This window comes from Anabas testudineus, chromosome 21, assembly GCF_900324465.2.
Source record: "Anabas testudineus chromosome 21, fAnaTes1.2, whole genome shotgun sequence".
NCBI lineage: Eukaryota > Metazoa > Chordata > Actinopteri > Anabantiformes > Anabantidae > Anabas > Anabas testudineus.
This window is the reverse complement of record NC_046629.1, coordinates 5,813,683-5,837,893: the sequence shown is the minus strand read 5'-3', so window position 1 is coordinate 5,837,893 and position 24,211 is coordinate 5,813,683. Positions and strand designations below refer to the sequence as shown.

Here is a 24,211-nt window from a genome sequence, read left to right as displayed (position 1 = left end):
CTGTCAAAATGAATCAATCTTTAGTGAGATGTTTAAGTTCACTTGTACTTTAATTGCCTTTATTGATTAGCAATTGCCTAATTTATATTTATAAATAGCAGATTACGTTCCATTTTCAATTAAAAGGGTAAAATTAAATCTGATGGATTTTCTGTGCAAAGATGACAGAGAATTGATCTTTTCTTGCATACTGTAAATAATCTACATGACATTTAACTGACTTTTGCTCCTGAGCTCAGTTTTATTAGATTAATTGATATTGACATTAATGATGTTCTTAAACTATAACACCCAGAAAAATAACATTTATAAATGGTAATAAAGTATTGTTGGTGTCACCTGCTGCTCACACATCAAATGCACTAAAAATAAAGCGTGAGTCCGAGTTGGTTAATTTAATTTATACATACATTTTACACACAAGGACTGTCAAAGCATTTGTACAAATTCTCAGTTCATACATAAATGTAAAAAAAGAGATAGCTGTCCACATTTCATTATCTATAATACTGTGTAGACATGGATGTTTCAACATTAGCACAGGGGAAACTGAAAAACGGGGAAAGATACAAAAAATATGTATATCTGTATAAATATAAATTCAAGAGTAACAGAATTGTATCATACATTAAGGAGCATCAAAGACAAACAGAAAATCAGATATAAAGGCAGCCAAAGATTGTCAGTCATCACTCTCTAACCTTTGAAACAAAAAACTAAAACACATCCAGGAAACAACCTCACACATTTTGTGATACACACACACAAACACACACGCTGCAAAGAGTCACAGCTCCTGTTTTAAAGCTATTTTTTACAGAGCAGTCCTTCCTGGTCGATGTGGATTGGCAATGCCGTCAACAAGAGGTTAGAGAGGTTGAAGGATGTCGGGTTATATGTCTGGACCATCTAAGAGAAAGACTACATAGTGAAGATTGCAGGAGACGTCTGTCTACTTTAACAGTCTCAGTAATCCCCAAGGCACTGCATCAATAATTAAACCAATGGTGGATCATTGGGAACAGAGGCTACCATTTTGTTTACATGCCACATACCTTTATCCTTAGTCGGGTTTAAGCATCTTTCGCCACAAGAATAAATATTTATGCATTATTGCAAGACAATTATTATGTAAGCATGTTGCATAAATTTGAATATTGAGCCATCTGCTCCAAACCAGATCTTTATAAATTTAAACATGACCTGAGTTGCAATGTTGCAAGAATGTGTGAAAACTGTCTGTTTCCCTTTTCTAAAGCCATATGTTGTAACCAGAAATACACAGAACACAGTGACAAAAAATAAAAACTAATGGTAATTTAGATTATATGTGATGGGTTGTAGTTTTTTGTTTTACCCACTTTCCTTCAACCTCCGACTTCCACTTACTTTGAGTTACTGACTAGAATAAAAACAGGGTTGTTGTGCATGTAAACAAAGCCAGCAAGTGAATGTGAAACAGAGAATGTTCCCCCGCATGAAGAGTAGTAACAGGCAAAAGAGGTCAGTGAAAAACAGATAAGGTCATCGTTTAAGATTGTGCTGCTCACCTTAGAACATAAGGCGAATTTACAGAAAACAAACTTTCAATACATTGTCAAGCGAGATAAAAATGAAAAACAAAATATTCTGTAACTTCTTCTATTTTCCATCATTCTGCCAGTTCTGCATCAGAGAATCACTTGAAAAGTTCTCGTTTCTTTAGCGTTCCCAGTCATTAAGTCAAATTCACAATACTGTTGGAACAGCTAGTATGAATAAATCAAAGAGCTGAGTTTGACACAAAAAGAGCAATTACTGTTTGTTGATTGTCAAAAGCAAGATACTGGATGATACTATTGTCTTCTGGGCTGCAGAGCTCTGACAGAGAACGTGGCACAGGCCTATCAGAAAAGTATAAACTTAAACACTCAAACTTGTGGTCATTTCACATAATTTAAAAGGAAAATGTACCAACCACAACATTTTTTGTTGAAATTTAATTGTTTGTAGTTAGTATTCATTCTTTATCCCCCCCCCCCCCATCTTATTTTATTTGCTCACATCAACCTGCATCACTCCTCCTCTAACATTCATCTACTCCGTTCCATCCCTTTTTGAACCAGAAACCTTTACTCCACCCTCTCCTGCATTCAGGACCAGCCTGGCAGCAGGAGCTGAAGAGTCTACCAACAATGCTCTGCAAAAACACTCATCATCATCATCATCGTCGTTGTCATCGCCCTCATCGTCGAGCGGCAACACACACCATGACATTCAATTAGAAAGGCACATACTGGAGCTCATTACTTTCAAAACCCAAGCACATCTGGCCAATTAAGCCAACACTTCTTTAAGCCATAACAAAAGAAAACAGATACACATGTAATAACAATTATAATAATAATGTAAATAATATCAACCACAATGATAAGCAGCATGTTGTAACTGAAAAAAGAAAAAATATATATATAAACCAATATATTTGAACATTTCAGTAATAAAAGTTCAAAATGATAAGTGTTTAGAAAACTATATATAATGTATTTTTTGTATTGCACATAGTCATACTATCACATGTTTGGCTGTTGTAAGAACACGTCGCTTTGTGTTTTCATGACGGCCTCCAGAGGATAAAGAAGGCTGGTTAAGTTACAATGCCACTGTGGGACTGATCGTTGCAAAACAATCTGTGAAACTGTGTTAGAAAAACTTGCATGTATGTGTTTAATACTAAGTCTAAAAGTAGCTCGGCCCCACCCGACGCAACAGGTTCATGCCTGTCCAGGTCTGGTTCTGATTTCTCTTATTATTCTTGAATCTGGTTCACTTTATTCATCAGTTCTTTCCTTAAAACAAAGCATGGGAAACTACGAATTGTGCTGATGAGTTAGGAACATGCCTCCAAGTATTTGAACACAAGAACATTACTCATCTGAGCCATTGCCTACTGTAATTCATGAGCAGAAATTACCTGCATGTTTTGGTGATGAGATTTGAACTGGTCAGTTAGAATAAGTAACAGGAAACCTTTTAGAAAAACATGGTTGTTTGTGAAAGCAACATCTAAAGGACAAAATAGTACACCGATCTGAAGTTGGCACAATATGATGCATTTGTGTGAAAAAAAAAATTGTCCAATTTTGTGATGTGCTCTATATGCAAACACTGAAATCTGAGTCATAAAATCATACACAGTTAAAAAACTGTCACACAAGAAGATGGCACTTAAATAACTGTTTCTCTGTGGCTGTATCAGAGGGATTTAGGAGAATCGGTTCGTCCATCTAGTCTGACACAATGTTATGAAGTGTCTGTATGGAAACTGAAATCGACCCTGCTTGCCCTCTTTCTCACCCCCTTCACTCTTTATGACTGAGCACAAGCTTGACTGAACAAGTGAGTGTGTGCACGTGTATGCGTGTGTCTTTGTAGCTTATTTTGCAGCAGCTGTGAAAGAGGCGTGTTGCTAATTCAGTCCCCTCCCCTGTGATCGACGAGTAAACTGGTTCCACTCTTCACATTGCCATGTCCAAAAGTGAGTGTAAAGCAGCTCAGGTAGAACAGGAAGCAGTAGCTCCTGTGTCAGAAGATCACCACAGAGGTGTTTCAGTTCTCTGTAAGACCAAGGGTGGAAGGAATGGGACAGAAGCAATCCTCAAATTAAAGCCATTAGATGCAGACATCCGTACATTCCAAAGGATAACACCTATCTCTGTTTCATCTAACCATTTACACTTCACCCTCGATATGTCAGTCACATGCAGATTGTTGTTTCTTGGTCCCAGATCAGGGGAGTTATGGACTTGTAGATGCACCATAGAATCCACAAGGTGGCGATGTTCACTTGTCCTGTTCCTGCAACTTAACAATCACACATGCGAGATAAGCATTAGCACACACGGACGGACACGCACACACAGAAGAAGAGCACTTGTAGGTGGCAGAGGCATGAGCTGAAGGATGAAGGACGTTAATCTGTAGTAACAGACACGCACCGCCCAGGAAGCCCATCAGTCTGTAGCTCTAGACGTATACAGGCTCACATCCCTCGCCCTGCTCTCCCTCTTCCTCGTCATCTTCCTCTTCCTCCTCCTCCTCCTCCTCTTCTTCTGGACCCATGCAGGTGGCTCCAGGGTTGCTGGCCTCAAGTGGTTTTGGGTAGCGGAAGGGGCAGCCGTTGTCGTCGAAGAACCTACGGAAGGTGAACTCGTAGAAGGCATGCTCTGGGTGCTTCCCATTTGGGGAGCAGTGCAAGGCCCGGGTGCTGTCCCCGCTGTCACTCCACGCCCCTGGGCCGCCCTCCTCTTCGACAGGGTCAAAGTTGGACGTGTCCATTGGATGGGCGATCTTAGGCCGGTAGGGCGCTGGTTGCTGCCGCAGATTACTGGAGAAGTCCACCTGGGTGAAGAACGGATGAGCCTTGATCTCACCTGCACCGTTGGCACCCAGCCGGTCCTCTGCGGCGCAGCAGAGGCGGCCAATGATATCAACAGCCTCCGGGCTCAGTTTGACCTGGGCAGGCACCTGCAATGTGCTCTCCCAGTTAATGACCTACAGGGGTGGAAACACAGCACATGAGGTTATCACAGCTACAGTAAGGTCAGATGCAAGACGTCTTATTATGTTTTATTTTACATAATCAATCTTTTGAGTTCATATCTGATTGACTTTTGTGCAGCTCCAAGCATGACGTTTGAAGCCATCACACCAGGAAGCTGCACAGAAAGACGAAGGAGTGCAATTGTAACCCTGTCTACTTATGTAGTTTAGTCTGCCACAACTGAACTGATCCACAAACACCAAGCTGACATTTAATCACTCATGGGTCAATGATTTATTTTCTAAATCGTACCAGGGACATTTTTTTATCTTTACTGACCTTAATCTGAGTCTCTGTGGGTGTTGGAGCAAGGAAAGGTGGCTGTCCCACCAGCATCTCAAACAAGATCACTCCCACGCTCCACCAGTCACACAGCTGGGTGTAACCTGCACATAAGGCACATCAAATGAAAATTTGAAGATTCAGTGTGAGTTCAAACAAGAAACTAAATACGCACCAGGAGTAAAGTATAAGTAGGCGAATGCAAAGAGAAAAAAAAAACTAATTTCCATTAGTTTGAAAGAAAACCTTTTGACATGAAACCACTTAAATTCTTTTGCCTCTGGTCCATTTGCAGACTCATTTTGGCTGTGAAATTGACTGTAAACAGACCAGTAGCATCTAAACTCAACAGACATGTTTCTTACCCAGACACTGTTGCAGTATCTGTAGCAATTATCATATTCTCGCTCACCTTTGCGCAGCAGCACCTCAGGTGCAATGTAGTTGGGTGTTCCCACCAAGGAGTGAGCGAGGCAGCGCTGGTGCTGTCGGTTGGCGCGCTGCTCCAGTGTCATCAGTCGGTCACCGCAGCGGCAGTTGGACACGTCATCCCAGAAGTCACTGGGCTCCATGCTGTCCTGTCTGACGTGGTTCCCTGGAGACAGAAAAGTTATTAAACTCAGTGACAGTGTCTGGGTTAGCTAGTTGGGAAAAGTAACTGAACAGCTGCCAGGACTTGCTGCAAAAGACACCCGGATGGATTTCAATCAACCTGTGTGTTTATGTAAAATAAGCAGAAAAACTGCCACACCTTCCTGGTAGTACTTGGAGTTGTGTGTCCAGCGGAAGCCTGTACAGAGACCAAAATCTGTCAGTTTGATGTGTCCATCCACGTCAATGAGGATGTTGTCAGGCTTGATGTCACGGTGGATGAAGCCCATCTTGTGGACGCTCTCAATAGCCAGTGTCAGCTCTGCAACGTAGAATCGCGCCAGAAGTTCGGGGAAGACGCCCATTCGGATGAGCAGGCTCATCATGTCTCCTCCGGGTATGTAGTCCATGACAAAGTAGAGGCTGTCACGGTCCTGGAAGGAGTAGTAGAGACGCACGACCCACTCGTTGTCCGCCTCTGCCAGGATGTCCCGCTCTGCTTTCACATGAGCCACCTACATCAAGGAAAGTGCAAATTTAAAGGCACTAATATACAAAAAGGCACAAACTACTGCATGTACCAATGTAGTAACTCCTGTCCAACTCAAGACATCTGAGAAAAATTACCTGGTTGCGGTTGAGTACATCTTTCTTGCGAAGTGTTTTCATGGCATAAAGTGCACCAGTGTCCACCTTACGTGTAAGACACACTTCTCCAAAGGCACCAATCCCCAACGTCTTGATTTTCACAAACATTGATTTGTCCATTTTGGCCCGACGTAGCCTGTTGTAGTTGGACTCTTTCTGGTTGAGCATCTTCCTCATCTGTTCCTGCTCTGCTTCTGACAGGCCAGCCTGGACGGGGACAGAAGACGAGAACGAGTGTGAGGGGAACGAAGAAGCTCACTACTACACAACCTTTTCAAAAGCAGTTTCAAAAACAACCTCTCCTCATGATGATTAATGAATAGGAATGTAGCACGACCCTGACCTTTGTTGTCAAATTTTACACAGTCTGTTATTCAACTGTCTGGGTCTCGTTGTGATATTTCTCTACTAAAAATGCCTTAAATTACTTAAAGTAGGTCAAAAGGGCAGAGGCCAAAGTCATGAATCAGGACAAGTAGATGCAAACACACAACTCAGTGTGAACTCACTGACTCCTCTTTCTAATACAAAACTTCCTGTTGTCTAATACAAAGTCCCGAGGAAGAATAGTATGGATGGATGGCTTTTGAGTTCAAATGCGCATATTCAAAAAGCTCCACACAATAGTGACATCAATACAAAACAAAGGAAATGCAAGGAATACACAAATGAATTTTTTGTAGTTCTAATTTTAGGGTTTTAGCTAATGCCACTTTAAACTTACTGAGCATGTAGTGACATCAAGATGTATATTTAACTATCAGCTTAACCAAGCTATTCTCTTTTATCTGTTTTTCAAGTCATTCAGCAGCCAAATGCTGGAATTTATGTATTTATGTAAAGTTCCTCATGAGCACAGGCTGTTGTAAAGTGTTGCCTTACCTTGGACATCTCTTGTTCCAGCTGAAGCCTGCGGTTGAGTTTCTGCTGGTAGGTCTTCATCACATTCTCTATGTGCTGCTCCATGTAGAACTTGAAGGCAAAAGGTGAATAGGACTTGATGCGGGACTCTCTCTTCTCCTCGTCCCGTCCATTTTTCCTCACAGGAACAGGTGACGTCTGGATCTGCTTCTTGTCTTTTACTGTTTTCTTCGTCTTCTCTTTCACCTGCTGGCTCTCTTCTGACTTTCCGCTCCCTCCACTGGCACTGATTGTGGTTCTTGCAGCAGGGTTGCAAGGTCCGCACATGGCTCCAGCACCTTCCAGCACCCCTGGCTCACCAGCTGCTCCAGGCACAAGCAGATTTTTGGGATAAGGTGGTGGGGGGCAACGTGGCTCCTGAGCAGGCTCAAGGGAATACGTTTCCTCTGGCATGTAGGCCAGTGGCTCTGCTGCATCCTGGGGCTGAGCTGTCATCCACCCAGGGTGACACGGCCCCACAGCCGTCTTGGGCTCTGGCCTCATCACACGAATACTCTTCACCGGCTGTTGAATAGGAGGGGATGTTACAGCTGTGATGGTGTTCGGTGGGCCCAAGGTGGGCTCCTGTTTCCCAGCTGTGGGGGGGGCAGCCATTGTAGGTCGGACACCATTGGCCCCAGCAGCACGACTGTTGAAGGAATTGGTTCTACTGGGGACACGCACCTCCCCCCTAAACGGGCCTTGGGGCTGGGGTTGCCTGGGAGCAGGTGCACCTTCAGGGCCTGGAGGCCCTGCCCAGTGGTGCTCATACAGGTCGAGGTTGAGGCTGGCCCTAGATGGTGTCATCAAGCCCTGAGGTAGATCTGAGAAGTCGGGGCCCATGGCTGCCACTCCACCTGGGGAACGGGACATCATGTGGACCTGGTGGGAGGTGGGACTGGCTTGTCGGGGGTGGGAATGAGGGGGTAAGTAGAGGTTGGGAGGGTACCCTCCACCTCCTCCAGGCCCGTTCTGACCCATTGCCCCTTTCCCTTGCATGTTGACGTAGTTATCTGGGGGTGCCATGGGGGATGCTGCCATCTTGTTCTGGAAGGAGGGGGTCCTCTTCACTCCATAGCCTGCTGGTTCCATCAAGTGTGGTCTGGCATGGCCGTAATCATAGTGGGGGCCTGGGACTGGACCCCCTGGTGGCTGTGGCTGGAGTTGCAGAGGTTGGCCAGGGACATTGTAGCTCATTATAGGCCCGTGTTGCTCCATATTGCCAGGATAACCCTTCTGCTGGGCTCCTGGAGGGTACATAGTGTTGGCTGGGTTGCTCTGGGTAGCCATAACTGGTGGATAGGTGCCCATACTAGGAGGTCGACCCATTGGATTCCCCATGGCAGGGCCCTGTGCTGCACCAGATGGAGGCATCATGTAGTTCATGACAGGGGGAGCAGTCATGTAGGGTCTGGGCATATCACCCTCAGGGTCGTATCCTGTCACCCCCTCATACATAGGAGGCCCCATCTGATGGTATGGAGGCATGCCTCCTGCCTCACCCGAAGCCTCTAATGCAGGCCGATGGTCCATAGAGTTTGGCATGCCAGCTTTTCCTGTAAAGACAATAACACCAATTACCTCAAACTTGCTGTTGATTAAATAACTAGTCAATTAGCACAAACTGCAAATTTACTGTATGTATTGAAGACAAGTGAAAAATTAAATTCTACTCATCGAGGTTGTATTTATACCTGGTGAAGTCTGCTTGATGACACGGACAATCTGCTCATTGCGAGGGTCAAGGTAACTCATTTTGCTGATGTATTCTAAGGCCGCTTCAATGTTCCTGCTTCCTGTCTGCTTCAGTGCCCGCACTGCCATCTCCTGTGAAGCACACACAACCAAAAAGCACAAGGGAAACTTTCATTTCACACATACTCTTACTTTTCTTTTTAATGGCAAAAACATAAAAATTATAATTAATAATGTTGCCCATTATACATTTTTAAAAACACACACACACACACATAGGTTACAGGGGGCACACATATAAATAACTTTCTTTGCCTGTCACAACAACACAAAAAATATATTGTCAAAACAAGACAACTAGAAATAAGGATAATATTATATAATGATTTCTAGAAGTATTATGATGGAAACGTTTTGCTTGCTGTATTGTAGTGAATCACCTTTTTATTATTAAATACACCTGAAAAAACAAACAAACAAGTGAAATAAGAAAATGACTGAGCAGCAGGGTGTGGTCCTGTGTGGACCTCAGTTGTACAAACTGTGAATGACCAACTAGCCAGCCCTTTAAAACATTAAACTGGAGTTAACACTGACAGCACAGACTTTCTTAAAGCATACAGAATGTGCAAAAAGGGGATCTGAAGTGAGCTGTGCAGAAAAAGAGTTAAGGTAGGCCATGTAAATGTCTGGTGGAGATGGTAAAAGCCAGGTCCAGAAAGTCCAGTTCAGCACGGTCTATGAATAAACAGGAGCTAAAAACTTCCTTGAAATTGACAATTTATCACAGTAATTGTACAGTATGTTGTCAAATTAAAGGCACAGACTGACCTATGCTATGTTCTTTCTAGTGTTGCTTTTGACTATTTGTTGCTCAACTTTTACCAGCGATGTGTGTGTATTGTAATTTTAAGCTGTTAACTGTTAACTACCTGCATTAAACATTTGCTTAATCGTGTTTTGTGTTAGCTGTCTGCTTTGAATCTTCCAATTTTGCTTTTTTCTTTACATTTCAGTCTTTATCTGCCATTTAGTTTCTTCTTATTTTGCTTTTTATGATTCTTACACATTTTCTGTTTTGCTGAATTATGAATCAAATTCTAAAAACACTAAATGCCATATTTAAAACTTCAGAATGCATTAAAGTTTATTTTGTGGCCAAGCAGCATTCCCTTTTGAAAATCTATACAAGAAATAGCTGGCAGTTTTTTGGCTTATCTCCCTTCTTATTCATACCCACATGTGGGGTGTGTGGAGCTCATCCCATGCCTGTGCTCCAACAGGTGGGTCACTGTAAAAGCCTGGTGGTATGTAGGTCACCTACGTGAAGAATGTTGGTTAACCACTTCTCTATTCATCTGACACTGTGATGATTGAGAGAGAACAGAAAAATGTGAAGGAGGAAACATGCAGAGCATTCCTCTCCTGTTTCTGGTATTTTATTAAACAATGCCATTCATTCCTTTAATTCTTGTGTTAATTAGAAGCAGGAGACCTTAAAAGCTTTAAATCAAAAATCTAATCCAACTCCCCTCACTCCAGCACCTGCAGCAAGAAACCACTGTGATCCAATTTGTAATTTAAAATGTATAGTTTAAAGTAAAATATAAAGGGATGAAGCATCTTTAGTTTAAATTATTTGTGACTGTTAAGCACTGCTGCTATAGCATTTACAACGCTGCAATCCTATTGCAGTGAAGCTGTACAATTACATAACTGTTTTATTTTGTGCATGATGGCTAAGGATGAGTTGTCATATGACTTCTGGCACTGTACTTGGTTTTCTGCTGAGTTTCTCAGTGACTAGTGACGAAAACATTTCATGTGCTTGTTTCTATGGGGTTGAAGTTTACATAAAATATATGTAGCAGGAGGATAACTTTTAATAATTGACCTTGAATTCCCTTAGTGAAGGTGGAGTGAAACCACAGTCCTATAATACTTTGTACAGGAGATGTACACATTACATTGATGTGGTGATTAAATGTCAAATGTTAAACTTGATTTCATCTATTTTTGACATGAATAAACATGTAAACAAACAGAGAAATGTAAAGTAAACACAACAGTGAATCTGTCTTCCTATCTCTATTATAGCGACCCACACCTAGATGAGGAAATCCCATTAAATGGCATATGACCTCACTACAAAGACATTTCAGCTCATAACTCTGTCTAGTTGCTCTGACAAAGATGACACTCGGCTCCTTAGACAACTCTACTGGCCACATACAATAACCAAATTAACTAATAAAAGTCTTCATTGTTTCATACCGCATTAATTCATTAATGGAACGAATGAGGTAGAACTGTATTGTGTAGTGCACCTTTAAGAATGCTCCACAAGTTTTCAATAGCATTTAATTTTAACAGGACTCAGAAGCCAGTTCTTTATTTTCTTTCCACTCAACCCACCAGGTCCACCGATAGCAAAACAGGACCAGAACATGATGCTACCACCACCATGCTCAACTACAGTATTGTTCTCACCTTTACTCACCCAAATACACCTCTATTTATTTAAAAAACTCAATCTTTGATTAATATGACCATAAAACCTGCCTCTAGAAGCTGTGTTTCTTTGTCCAAATGTTCACTTGCAAACTTAAGTTGAATGTCAGTTTTGAAACAGGGGTTTCTTCTATGGATGACAGTCATTCATAGCGTCCATAGCGACGTCAAACTCACTTGACTGCAGACATTGAGACTGATGTTCCAGCAGTAACCAGTTCATGGCAGGCCTGTGCCTTTGTGGTTCCTGGGTTGTTACTGACCACACAAACCTCCTTTTGGATGAGTGAGACAGTTTAGGTCTTCTTCAAGAACGTGGAAAGTGGTTACACCTCCCAATAACATTGATGAGTTCTATAAGTTTGAACTGATGCCAACTTGGAATCCACATTTGTTTAGAAATGGAACCAAGACATATTCTTGGCTTGTGAAAAATCTACCAACGTCCTTCTGAGATCCGCACTGCGCTCTCTGGGGTATCCACTTGTACTATGTGGTAGTCAATCCAATGATTGCTGTCAAACAAAAACGTTAAATGTTGGCACAGAGGAGCTACCAGCTGTAGTCAATCATAATCACTATTAGGAAGTCAAGAGGCCTTGGACTTGAGAAATTAAAAGACATTCTGTAACTTTCAACACCACTGGATTAATAATCTGAGTAGATATTTGCATATTTCTAGTTTCGAGCCTGTGTTTATTTCAGAAAACCTTAGTTAAAGTTAATAAATACCAACATTCTGGGATTTCTTTTCTTATTAAATACGTATGTACAATCATTCTGGCAATAAGAAACAGCTGAAATGCTGCTTTCAGACATCCACTGGAACCATCATCCAGGTGCATGTGAGAAAGCAAATGTCCAAGGTCCAGTCCAAGAGTCTGGAGACTACCTGGACTTTGTCCCATTAGGCCCCAGTATAAAGACAGGGTAACGTTGGAATGTTGTCTCCACTGTTTCACGTCCTATCACATGCTCAATACAGGCCTCCTGCCACTCACTGAAATCATGTGGAGATTCACCTCATGTGAGAATGCATCTGACTTCTCCAGCTGTGTGCTATTGGTGTGAAACAACTTTGCACACGTTGTGGACGCGATTGTCCCAACACTGTCCGGGGTTTATATGAAAATGACAAAACCAAATGTTGAGGATACATGTCCATGACATGCGAACTTTCAACATGGTAGGAACTCTTTTCAAGCTCTTTTTCTACTGTATTACAATGCAAAAGAGTAAAGTGACATTAAACAACAGAAGCAACACAAATATATCTTTGTTCTTAGAGTGCAAGGAAATACAAGAACTGAAAATGAGAGAGGCCGTGTCCCTGTGCAGCCATGTTGTGCCTTTTCTTTCTGCAGCTTCTCAGACAAACTGGCCGTCTCTAATTGTCAGGAGAAAAATATTTCAAACATAAAAGCTTTCAAAGTAGAACCATGTACTAACTGTGGGCACAGCCCTCTCTCAAAGGCAGGAAATGCCAAGGCCACTCACTTTCAATGCCTCCTGTAATATCTGCGTTTGTGTGAGAGAGAGAGATCTCCATTGCAATGTGTAAACACACATTGTCCCCTACCATTTTCTGACCATCCACACACACAAAAAGTTTATACTCCGTCTTCTGTGTGTACGTGCATGTGTGCTGCATTCCTGCGTAGCCAGCACTGGCTGCCAGAGCCGCCCAGTAATGTCATATTTTGTTCTTTTCTTGCTAAGCCTTTCTTCCTGCCTCTCACACATCTCTCTCTTTTATTCAAATTATCATTTGTTGACCTACAGTATAATGAAATTGGACATGGTTTACAATGTATAGCTATAGTAATGGACATAATTATATTTTAAATTTCAGCTTTTATTAGATAGTAAAAAGAGAAAATAAGACAGGTAGGTCAGATCAGGAAGGTGGAGATCTGATGACCAAACAGATGGTGGCACTGTTAAAAGCAGTTTGAATTTAGAGCCATAACTAAGTCTGCTCGCTATAAACCATGCGCAGAGCGTAAATAATATACTGTTCTTTTTCTAGTTTTTGGTGGCTGGCTTGTTCTTGTCGTTTTCTCTCTTGGATTGTTTGTGGGTGTGTGCGTGCGTGGGCGGTCCAATGACCCTGGCTGTCAAGTCGACAGATGTTTTTTGCTCACATTCCTCATCTCAGGAAGCAGGAATTCAAGCTATTTGTAATTGGGATAGTCGCTCCTAAATCTCTCTTTCAGTCAGAAATATCCAGGCCACATTTGTACCTTTGTCATAATGATTGTGGGACACAAGCCGCGGATTTACCCCAAACACATAATCAGCAGCCTACAAACTCTACACACACAAACACACACCGCTTGACAGACTGACAACAACCACATAGGCTGGGTTCTCACTAACGGCATCGTCAACAACATTATCTCACAAGTTTATATTTCATGCAGAATATATTTCAGAAAATATACAAAACGTCTGCTGCTTCTAGCTTCCAGGTTGTGGTACTTTTACACTCACATTTGAATGTATGGTACAAAGGGGAAGTACAATAGCTTTCAACCTTTATCAAACTGGGGGGAGAACGAAAGATGGAGAGGATGAGAAGAAGAAGAAAGAAAATGTTTCAGTTTTGATTTTAGTTTAGTGCTTTTAATTTCACTATAGTGCAGATGATGTGAATGATCATTCACCATTACACTACTGAAATAGATTATGTTAGGATGATTGAGAAATAATAATCAGAAATAAAGACATAATCAGCAGATTAATCAATAATGAAAACATCTGGAGTTTTTTTTATTTTTTATTGTCTCTTTGACCCAATTCTGAAACACAGTCCCTGCAAATCAAAGCCACATGGAGGAGGACGCTGCAGATGCAGCGATTGAAGTTCATGCAGCTTTTCTACACAAACTGCTTCCTCACTCCTCTTATTCATTCATAGTAAACACTACCAAAGGTTACACCTTCACGATTGTAATGCAATTACAATTCATTACAGTGAGTTAAATAAGGAAAGGCAACATTTTAAGCACAAATACCAACATAAACACTGCGTCTAAGGCTTCATTACAGGCGAAGGCCTTAAATACTTAGTGCTAGTGCACCAAATTCCAGTTTGTCCTGCACATACAGTAGAAGGCTGAGAAGTTTAAGGAAGGAAAACGCTGAATGCACCCTCCTTCCCTTCGCTTCCTTTCTTTCCTTGTCATCTCAATGCGTGGCATGCAACTACCCCCACCCTCGCTCCCCCTCCAAAACATTTCCTCCTTTAAAAAAGAAAAGAAAAAGTGATTATGTAACGAGCCACATTGCTCTGTAATTTGCAGCTGGAGAAGACAGGAGAGACAAAGAAGTGCAAGATGAGGCTGACTGATAAGAATTTGACTGAGACAAATTGCGCTGCCTAAGAAAAGGCGAAGGTCAAATTAGGGGAGAGGTTGGCTATCAACAGCATTATCACAGCTCTGAAAAATGAAAAAGAAAAAGCTCAGTGGCCCTAAATGACTAAATGGTTAGTCAAGAATCCATTGTGAATATATCCAGAGCACCAACATTAGCACAGCCAAGTGTGTGTACTGGTGGTAAAGGACACTGTAGTCCATATTAAACAACTATTTAGGGCATCTGAGAAAGAACGAGAAAGAGAGAGCTCTCTGAGTGGCTGTTAGACGACACAATCTGTGATTTCAAGATTCACTCTTCTTAGTATTGCTCTGCCACCTTTCCCCTGCTTCTGCTATAAACTAAATATCAGCAAAGTAAAGGAAAAGGCCTTAAGAGGCAGTTTTATCAGAAACACTTCAGAATTGGTCAGAAATCAGTATGTGCTAAACTGAACTCCCTAGAGTATATGCTTTGTGCTATATACAAGTACACTTTTAAAGATTCAGAGGGTGAAATCATTTCATTTAGTTGGCAAAAGAGCTAGAAGGAAGAGGTATTTCATTTCCTGACCCAGTCCAATAAAAGCTGATAAAAATCATAAACACTTGCTTCACTCACTGTATTTAAACAATGAATTTAAAATTCACTTCTCTTGTCAGAATGAAACACACACAGGTTTAGAGAGATTGTTCTTTCTCACAGATGAATTGGAGACAGAGGTGGAGGAGGAGAGGCGACATGCTGGGTGGCGACTAGACAGCAGCAGAAGGAACTGTCCCACCCTGTCGCCATTGAATGTTCACTTCCTGTTTGTATCGACGCTGCTCTGGTCAATTCACAGTGGTGACAGCAACTAGCTGGTACTGAAGCCGAGGAAATGCTGCTGACGCATGTTTCATCGCGTTTGACAAATTGATACCACTGAAATTGACGTAAGTTTGTGTCTAAATGAATATTATGATGAACTGATTGGATAGATGATTCATCAACACATCATATTATGTCACAAGAATCCATAAGTTTCTGTGTAATAATCTGATGTTTTTCTTTGTTTTTATCATTTTAGACTGAACATCTGTGTTTAAGGCTGTTTGGTGGACACAGCCACACTGTCAGTAAATATCCCTTGTGTCCCAAGCAATTGTTTGCTTCTGTTAGATTAGGTTGAAAAGCAGGCCCCAAAGTAGACACCACATCACACAACAGCTGTGATTAACTGGTGAGTCTGATTGCATGAACCTGTGGGCACACAGTTTACTCAGTTTTGGTCTAATTTGACTCTGCTGTCTTTGAACATTTCACCATTTTTGTAACCTTGTAGTGAAAGACAAAAGTGATTACGACAAAAGTGATTACGACAAAAGTGATTGCAAAACACAGTGGAGATTACTATAATAAATGACACTATGGATGCAAGTTTGTACCCAAATTGCAAAAGAATATTGGCGGAGAAGACATTTTCCCACATGACCACCATAAAAAACACACTGCAATTTGTAAGTTAGACAGGGAACTGGCAACACGTGTCTCCTGAAAGAATTAATGAAATAATCAAGTGTAATTCACCAAACTGTATGTGAGTACTTCACTTTAGTAAATATGCTTACGTCCAACTCCTGCAACCAAGATGTTACATTTAGGTTTCTAGATAAGATTTAGAAACATGGCATACATATTAAAATTAGATCATTTTAAAGAAAGAACAGGGCAGAATGTCCTGCTATCAGAAAACAACCAACAGCGTGCCTTTGGCCATGATAAGTAAAAATCGATTTGGCTTCTCCCTGCAGGGGCAGCCTCATAACTCCACTGTAGCGGGGAGGTTTTTTTTTTTTGTGGAGCTGTGCATGGGCTTGAGCAGAGCATTCTTCACATGCCGAGCTCCATCACTTTAACCACTGATGTACCAAATCCAAACTGGACCAGTTTTATTTTGTGATGACAAGCAGTGATTTTATTAGGATGAGTTGCTCCTACAAAACTGCCCCATGCTAGTTCACACAGAGAACATATTGAACACAAATAATTATGAAGAAAATGTTGTTTCGAGCTGCTGGTTAAACAAACATCAGTTACTGTCTCCATACACAAAACATCCAAATGACGCTTTAACTCTGACTTAAAGCAGGACCTCACTTCCTATAGAGACCCTCTCCCTCCTTACTATTCTCTGGAGACATCTGATAGTGCACTTGCATTCCTCAAGCTGGACAGATGGCATAAACACCCTACAGCCCATTAGGAAACCCACCTGATATTTCAACATTTCCAAGCTCTGGCCCGTGTTACGTAACCACAGCACTGTTCTCCTGGCAGGCAACACTTGTATTGTATTGCATCTTAGAGCATATGGCACCCCTGACTGCTTTCATTAAGAATTCCTGACTGAAGGAGGCAGAGTGACTATAAACATGTGAGTGAAATGGCTCTTACAGCAACCCTCTTACTGTACTGTACTTCTCCCTCAGTACAACACATCCTCTGTTGCTCTGCTTCTTGTGAATGTGTCACAAATGACGGCAATTTAAAAAAATCGATGACAACAGTAACCAAATCTGTCTTAGTTTCTAAATATTGCAAAATTTTTGTTGATTGATTTTCATTCATGATCACTAAAAGCTTTCTATAAATCTTTTGCACAACTTTGCAGCTGTGAAGAAAGTTTCAAATGGGATTCTGTGGCGAACTTGGGTGTTTGGGTCAAGAAGGCCCATTAAGTTTAGTGTTTTAGTTCTTTATCCTTTTGAGCCATAGGACAGCACCACGCACTCCTACAACAAACTGCCATGACACAAACCCATACATTGCCAGACGTGCACACTCAAACACTGTCATCCTCTCTCTCTCACTGGCTCACCTGGTCACAGCCGGCATTGACCAAATCCTGCAGCATCTGTCGGTTCACCTCCCCAGTTCCTGCAGGGTGCCCTGACCCGGAGGATGGACCCCACTCAAAGGGCACGAGGGACTTGCGGATTTCCCGCAGAGCATTCTGGTAGTTGTTGAATTTCTGTGGGGGTCGGAGCTGCTGCTGTCGGCTGGCTGTGTCTTTCCCACTCTTGGAGTCAGCCCCTCGGACACATTCGTTGCGGGAGCTGCCTCCATGGAAAGCCTGGCTCACCAGCTTGGCTGGCTGCTTGAGGCCCTCCTTGATCTCCTGAAGCCTCTGGCGAGTGTTACCCACATACGGGGCAGCCGGAAAAGTCTTTGGCCTCATGGCCTCAGTGCCTTGGACAGGCACCTACTCTATAAGGGGAACCCCACACACACAGACAAACACAAACTGCTACTCACTCCCCTGCACCCTCTAAAGATCCCTTTCAAGCTGTCTGACCAATATAGATAAAGATTCTCCAGCAGAAGATTAGAGGCACAGATTTAGGAGTCCTCCTCGGGTCTCCTATTTGTTTGTTTCTCTCTTTGTGTTTCTAATTCCTGCTGATTCTGGTGGGTTGGGTGAAGGTGATGTTGGGATACTACAGGCATTCCATGGTGTAGTTTTCAAGGCTCAGGTTCCAGCTTATTCCAGGAAATGCAGCCAGTCACGAGGGCACAGCAGAGCCAAACCATAATGCTGCCAATCTGCGCCTGTGGAGAAAGAGATGGAGTTAGAGCATGGAGACTGGAGTCATACATGGTGCTCATATTTCTCCTATTTTATCTCAGACATTCTCCTGTAATAGAAGATCAATGCATCAGATTTTTAAAATACAGTATGTTGGAAATAATAACTTGACTCAGCTTACATGTGATGCTACCAGTGAATTACATTACCACGTGCAACAGGGTTTAAATTTACTTGAAAGAATAAAAAAAAACAGGCATTTTTAGGACAACTAATTATTATTTTTGAAACGTGGCAAATATTTTCTCCATTAATCAAAACATTTTGGGACTATAAAATCTCATATAATAGAGAGTCAGCTTCAGTAGTACATAAACAGTAGTGGTGAATAGCTAATGTACAATTCAGGAATGGTCATAAAACACCACCTGCCCCCCTCTGCACTTCATCAATGCATAGCTGCGGTTGCACGAGTCAGCCTTTTGCTGCATACTTCTGCTACGTGGTCATCGGTAAACACCCCTGTGAGAGCGCTGAGCTCCAATGTAGGGTCAGGAGAAGTCAGCAGGCCTCCCCTGCGTCAGCCCCCTCTGCCTGTGATGCACTCCTGCGATCAGACATTTAACACCATTTGACAGTCTTATCTGGAGAAACATACTCCACATTCTGCCACAGCAGCGCTACTCCTCCAGGGCAGATGGGATGACGTGTGGAATTAACGCACATGTTCCTGTCAGGGGCTTCACGTGAGGGTCAGCAATCCATCGTGAAACACTTACAGCACATCTGGGGTGACACTACGAGCTGTGGGGTTTTTTGGAAGGTTTTGCTGCATTGAATGGAAAGAATGAGAAGACGGGGAGCAACAAGATTGAGGATAATAAGCACAAAATGTGCAATGAACACCAACAGGCACAAGTTTGTGTTTGGCTATAACTACGATTCCAAAGCTCGTGGTTGTTATTCTCCAAGGTTAACCATTTTAACACTTGGAAAATCACAGAATATTCTGCATTTTCCACAGAGGTTTACTCTTGTCTGGATAAAAAAAGTCACTGTGAAAGGCTCTCAATATTTTAACGGCAGCTGGATAAAAAGCAAACTGATGATGTATTCACCTTATTGTGGAAAAACAGATTTTGCCTGGACCTTTGCAGGTAGAGCAAATCACAGTTTTCCACTGGCTGAACTGAAAGATCAACAAAAGAATAATTCATCTACATGTGCGTCTTAATTCTGAAGGATAGGCCTATTCACTTAGTGAAATATGGTATCAGCTGGCAGATGAAGCTACCAGATCAATAAAAAAAACACTCAAGGCTCTGAAACATCTGCTGCTAGTAGCACCATTAGTACTACAGCTAAAGTGGGACTGTTTAATGCCCTGCAGGGGTCTAACAGTTCAGAGCCAAAACCACAACACAAACATCCAAAGTCTCACCTCACATCCACCCCCACCAAATGACCAACCCACTACCAAATGACAAAACGGTGATGATATTTGTATTACTAGCCAGGTAAACCTCCTAAAAAGACCCTAAAATAGACTAAAAGTTCTTTTACAGCCCAACTGAGCTGCTCTAAATATCTTTAGTGCTTTATTTCTGTTTGGCTTGTAGGTGATATCTGGTCTCCAAACACTGATCTGGTCTTTTACCAACAAATACAAAATGCCAGAGACAATCCCAGTCTGGCAGGTTTCAACATGGTGGAGTTTAAAAGTCTTATCTGTTATTCCAACTATTTTGTTAAGCAATCAATCTTTAATTGATGTGGTTGTTTTTCTGGAGGTCTAACAGGTAGATTAGTAGAACACATTCACCTGATAATCTGAGTCATAATTATCCTGACACATGAACATAATTAATGAGCCGAAGGCATTCCCTCCACTTAAGTCTATTCTTTATTTTTTGATACCAGGACACCTTTTGTTGGTTACACCCACTCAACACAGGCACAGAGTGAGGATCTGTTCAGTCATTAAAAAACGGTTTGTGGTCACTTTAACTCTTGGCGACGGCTGTTTCACAAGCGTGCGTTAGCTAAACTGCAGCTTCAACTGCAGACTTGGACTGTGCAACATAGACAAAATAATCATACTGAGATTTTTTTAATGAATACTAAAATTTGTGATTTTATTGGCAATTTTGGCTATTGTTCTTGTTTTTGTTTTTTCAAACATGCTGCATTCTAAATGTATTCAGTGCACAAGAACATGCGCACGCGAACATTGCAGAAATCAGTATCAAAATATTTTAAAATTAATAAATGAAATTGCAGCGTTATGCAGTTTAGGAATCCAATGTGCTTGAATCGCGATTCTTTCTTCAATTATCTCAGGATTCACACATTTGAGGAGCAGGTCAAACGGCCCCACAACAATAAACATGTATGTTTATGCAGAATATGGTATAAAATACCAGTAAACAGAAACTTTACATTAACTTTCATTTACTGTGAGTAAAACAAAAATACTACACATTAGACACGAGCAGCACTTTACTACAAAGAACACTGATTTATCACACATCAACATGTGCTTATATTCTCCCAAACAATATGCTCTGAACTTCAGTCAAAAGTCACGTGGCTGTTTTTCAGCAAATGCAGCAAAACTCTGGGATTGTGACATTCACACCAAAGCACCCCCACCCGCCTCCTCCCTGGCAGTCTCCATCCCTCTGGGCCATTTCTAGGAAGGACACAGCACTCACTGTTTGCTCAGATAAAACTTTGTATAGCCAAAAACAAGTTTTTACATATTGGTGGGAGGCCGTGTAGGGCAGGGCCAAGCTGCATAAACGTTGCCCCATCTCTGGGATGTCTTGCCACCCTTTCTGTGATGCTTTAGGCGCCATGTCCGACCAACAAGCATGCCATTCCACAAGTAACTACAAGTAAACTCATACCACATGGGACAGTCTAAGCTGCCCAAAACAAACTGAAAAACCAGATCTGACCTCTGTCTGGAAATAGGCTTTAGGAGGCTGTCGAGGCAGGTCCACACTTACACATTTACTAGAAACGACAACAAAAAGAAAAACATGCAAAAGTATTTCTCTGCTGAAAACCGCAACTCGTAGACGCTGCATCCTTCACTCTACCACATACCTGAGTCTTATCTCATCTAAATGGACCACATTCAACCTGAAAATGGACATAGCATTAAGTTTTTTAACACTAATCACAACCACGGCTAAAAATTGAAGGTGAATCCGGTGTTCAAATCTTAATTCTGTACAAGGATTAAATAGATATTTCCTAAAACACTAAGCATATTGAAATCAACCTCTAAATTAAAGTATGCATAAGAATCCGGTAATATATCTCTTATGAGAAAACGGAGCCAAAGTGAATCACTCTACCCAGCAGTTTCTCTAACGTCCACTAGATGATGACACCAGCTGCACTGAAGTGAAGGAAAAAATGTATCTGGAATTTAAAAGCTTATTTTCCAAGATCTCTGGCTTTGAGTAGCAAAAAGAATCACACTGAGTTCTTATTGAGACAAGCTTAAAAGAGATGCATGCTGTATATTCGTGCACAGCTCTCTGAACTACGATTTGCCAACATGTACTGTAGTTCTGTTTTGTTTTGTTAGTTATTCCTCCTAGTCCCCATTTGTTCCTACAGCTTGGGAAGAAACGAGTTCTGAAATATTTTATTCAGCACAGGATAAGGTAAAATGAGAAGCTCGCAGATTAGAATCGGTGCCTTCCCAGCTGCTGCCACAGTTTTTAAACGCTGCCCAGATAATATCGAGCTGGACGGTAAAGTCTCTGCTCAAATCAGCAAATTATGGTTGAGGAGAAAAAGAACAGATCTTCTTCCCCATCTTCCAAGATGTACAGACAAAGTGGACAGCTGTGGGGAATTTACTGAAGCCGACAGTATAAATCTGTATAAGATGGTCTGGAGAGCATAATTTACACAGAAATGTAGAAACTGTTATCACAAAAGATGGAAATCCTAAATCTGCAGAGAGTGGCTGTCTTATCCCAAGCTTCAAAGCTCTTTCGCTACTCAGCCACCTAGTTTACTGCTTTATTTTCAGAGCAGTGTTCAGCACAAACACACAACACAGCTTAAATGACCACAGTCAGCATCTGTTTGTCGTCCAGTGGTGATTTCCCACTGCAGTCATCCCTATGGTTCGTCCTTGACAGATGCCTCTGCACAGAATTAGATCCAGCTGTGCTCCGATACCTGACAACACGGTTGCGCCACCATAACCTGCGCATAAAAGGCCTACTTGTTTAAAAAGTAATGTGACCTCCTGCCTCAGGACACAGGCTGCAGAAGAACATAAAAATATCAAAAATAAAACTCTTGTGTTATCTGGTTTGAGTAACTCAGAGCGGCTCTCAGCATGCGGAGGAGTCGGTTGGCACTGCAAGCAAAGTTCTTCACAAAGAAAAACACCTGTATAATGTCAAAACTTGCAGCTGGTGATTAAATATAGGAAATGTGTGTCAGACAGAAAGAGAGGTTGTTTGAGTGTAGTAGTAGTAGCAGCAGCACACCTGAATGAAACACATGGTTGCATCAGTGCCAAACTATGCAGGCCTTTAGGCTTTAAAGAGTGAAAACAGCACATTGAAAACACATGATCTACAATTTTTTTTATACTCATAATATTTCTGTCAGTGTGATATCTGTGAAAAAACACACATGATCCTTAAATTTTAGGGTTAATTTTGTGAACGTTTAACCACGTGCCAAAGCTGTTGTTGGGTAGAGCGTGCAGAAACTCAAAGAAACAACTGAAAAGTCTTAGCTGGTGAACTCCTGATTAATAATACAACATTAAATACAATCCTATAGTTTTTGGGTTTGTTCATTCACATTTAAACTACAATTTTAAGACTTCTGTGTGCAGAAAACACTGAAATATATGCCAGTTACTGTCATGCACCACATTTAGAATGAATATTGTACATATTTGTGAAAAATCAAATGTGATCCAAATCATTTAGGGCTAGTTTTGATCACTTTAAAACAAAAAAAACACTGAAAAGAGTGCAGGATGTCCTAACACACAACATTACAAAGCTGGGTAGCTCCTAATCCCCTTTACTGTAGCTGTTCTCCCAACATTAGGTAGGGGCCCCTTAGTTTGAGGGTCCCCAGCAAAGAAATGTCCAACATCTGCAATTACTTGAAAATTAAAAATACTGAGTGTGAATGAGGCACAATACAGACTATTTTACTCAGAAGCTGATTCTCCACATCTGTGCCAAAGCTTTAAAATCGCAACAAAATGGTGTCTGGTGCAGTCTTTGCGTTGGGGCCCCTGGACATGAAACTGTTTGGAAACCGTCCTGGGGACTTCTCCTCTGTAGCAAGCCTGAGGCTGGAAGGGGGGGTTGGTGCACAAAGACTCGCTTAATAAGCTCAAACTAAGAGGAAAAACATTTTTCTGTACACCAGTAACGGAGCGTTTCGTTTTTCCTCGGCAACAAGTCGTGGAAATAAATTCCAGCACCACTCCCCTCCCCAGAAAAAGGAGCTCTCAACTTACCATGTGAGAGAAGCAGCAGGAATAACTCAGACTGGAGAGCGAATCCCGTTAAAGTGCGACTTTCCAAAGTCCGGTTCTCGGCTGCGGGGTGCGTGGATCGACCCGTGGGGCTCAGTGAAGACGGAGGAACAGGGAACATATGATGAAATGAGCCTCCATTTTCTCCCCAGACTCCAGCAGGATCAGAAATGCAGCACAAAGTTGGACACTCGCTGCATTGTTCACATTCCTCAGGTCACGTGACGCACCGACGCACGTCAGCACGGAGCCGAAGATCGTCTATGGCGCAGCGCTCACTCGTTTGGACTACAACTGCCCAACAGCTGCTTATTCCATTTAGATATTCTCTAACACAGTTTACTACAAGTAGAAGTACATTTTTAATTATTTGCTCAGGTGAAGGCTTAAAAAAGAAGTTTAAGTAAAGGAGTGTTTTATAAACACTGTTGAACTTCTGATGTGCCTTCAAATTAAGGTTTCTGCAGAAAATCTAAAATATTCAAGCCTTAGTAAGTTTATTTATGCACAAAGTCAGTGAGAAGACTACTTCAAA

General features: G+C 41.8%; 1 protein-coding gene across 1 annotated transcript; it reads right to left on the bottom strand.

Annotated features, from left to right (window-relative positions):
- Window positions 1–380: 380 nt before the first annotated feature.
- lats2 (large tumor suppressor kinase 2) lies at window positions 381–23,879 on the bottom strand. Its single transcript, XM_026376186.1, has 9 exons — window positions 23,659–23,879; window positions 17,430–18,160; window positions 8,698–8,830; window positions 6,986–8,559; window positions 6,083–6,310; window positions 5,616–5,970; window positions 5,277–5,459; window positions 4,862–4,968; window positions 381–4,533 (listed from the first exon to the last, which is right to left on the bottom strand). The coding sequence occupies exons 2-9, from the start codon at window positions 17,787–17,789 to the stop codon at window positions 4,006–4,008; spliced, it is 3,468 nt and encodes a 1,155-aa protein (XP_026231971.1). The 5' UTR covers window positions 17,790–18,160; window positions 23,659–23,879; the 3' UTR covers window positions 381–4,005.
- Between the last annotated feature and the right edge of the window lie 332 nt (window positions 23,880–24,211).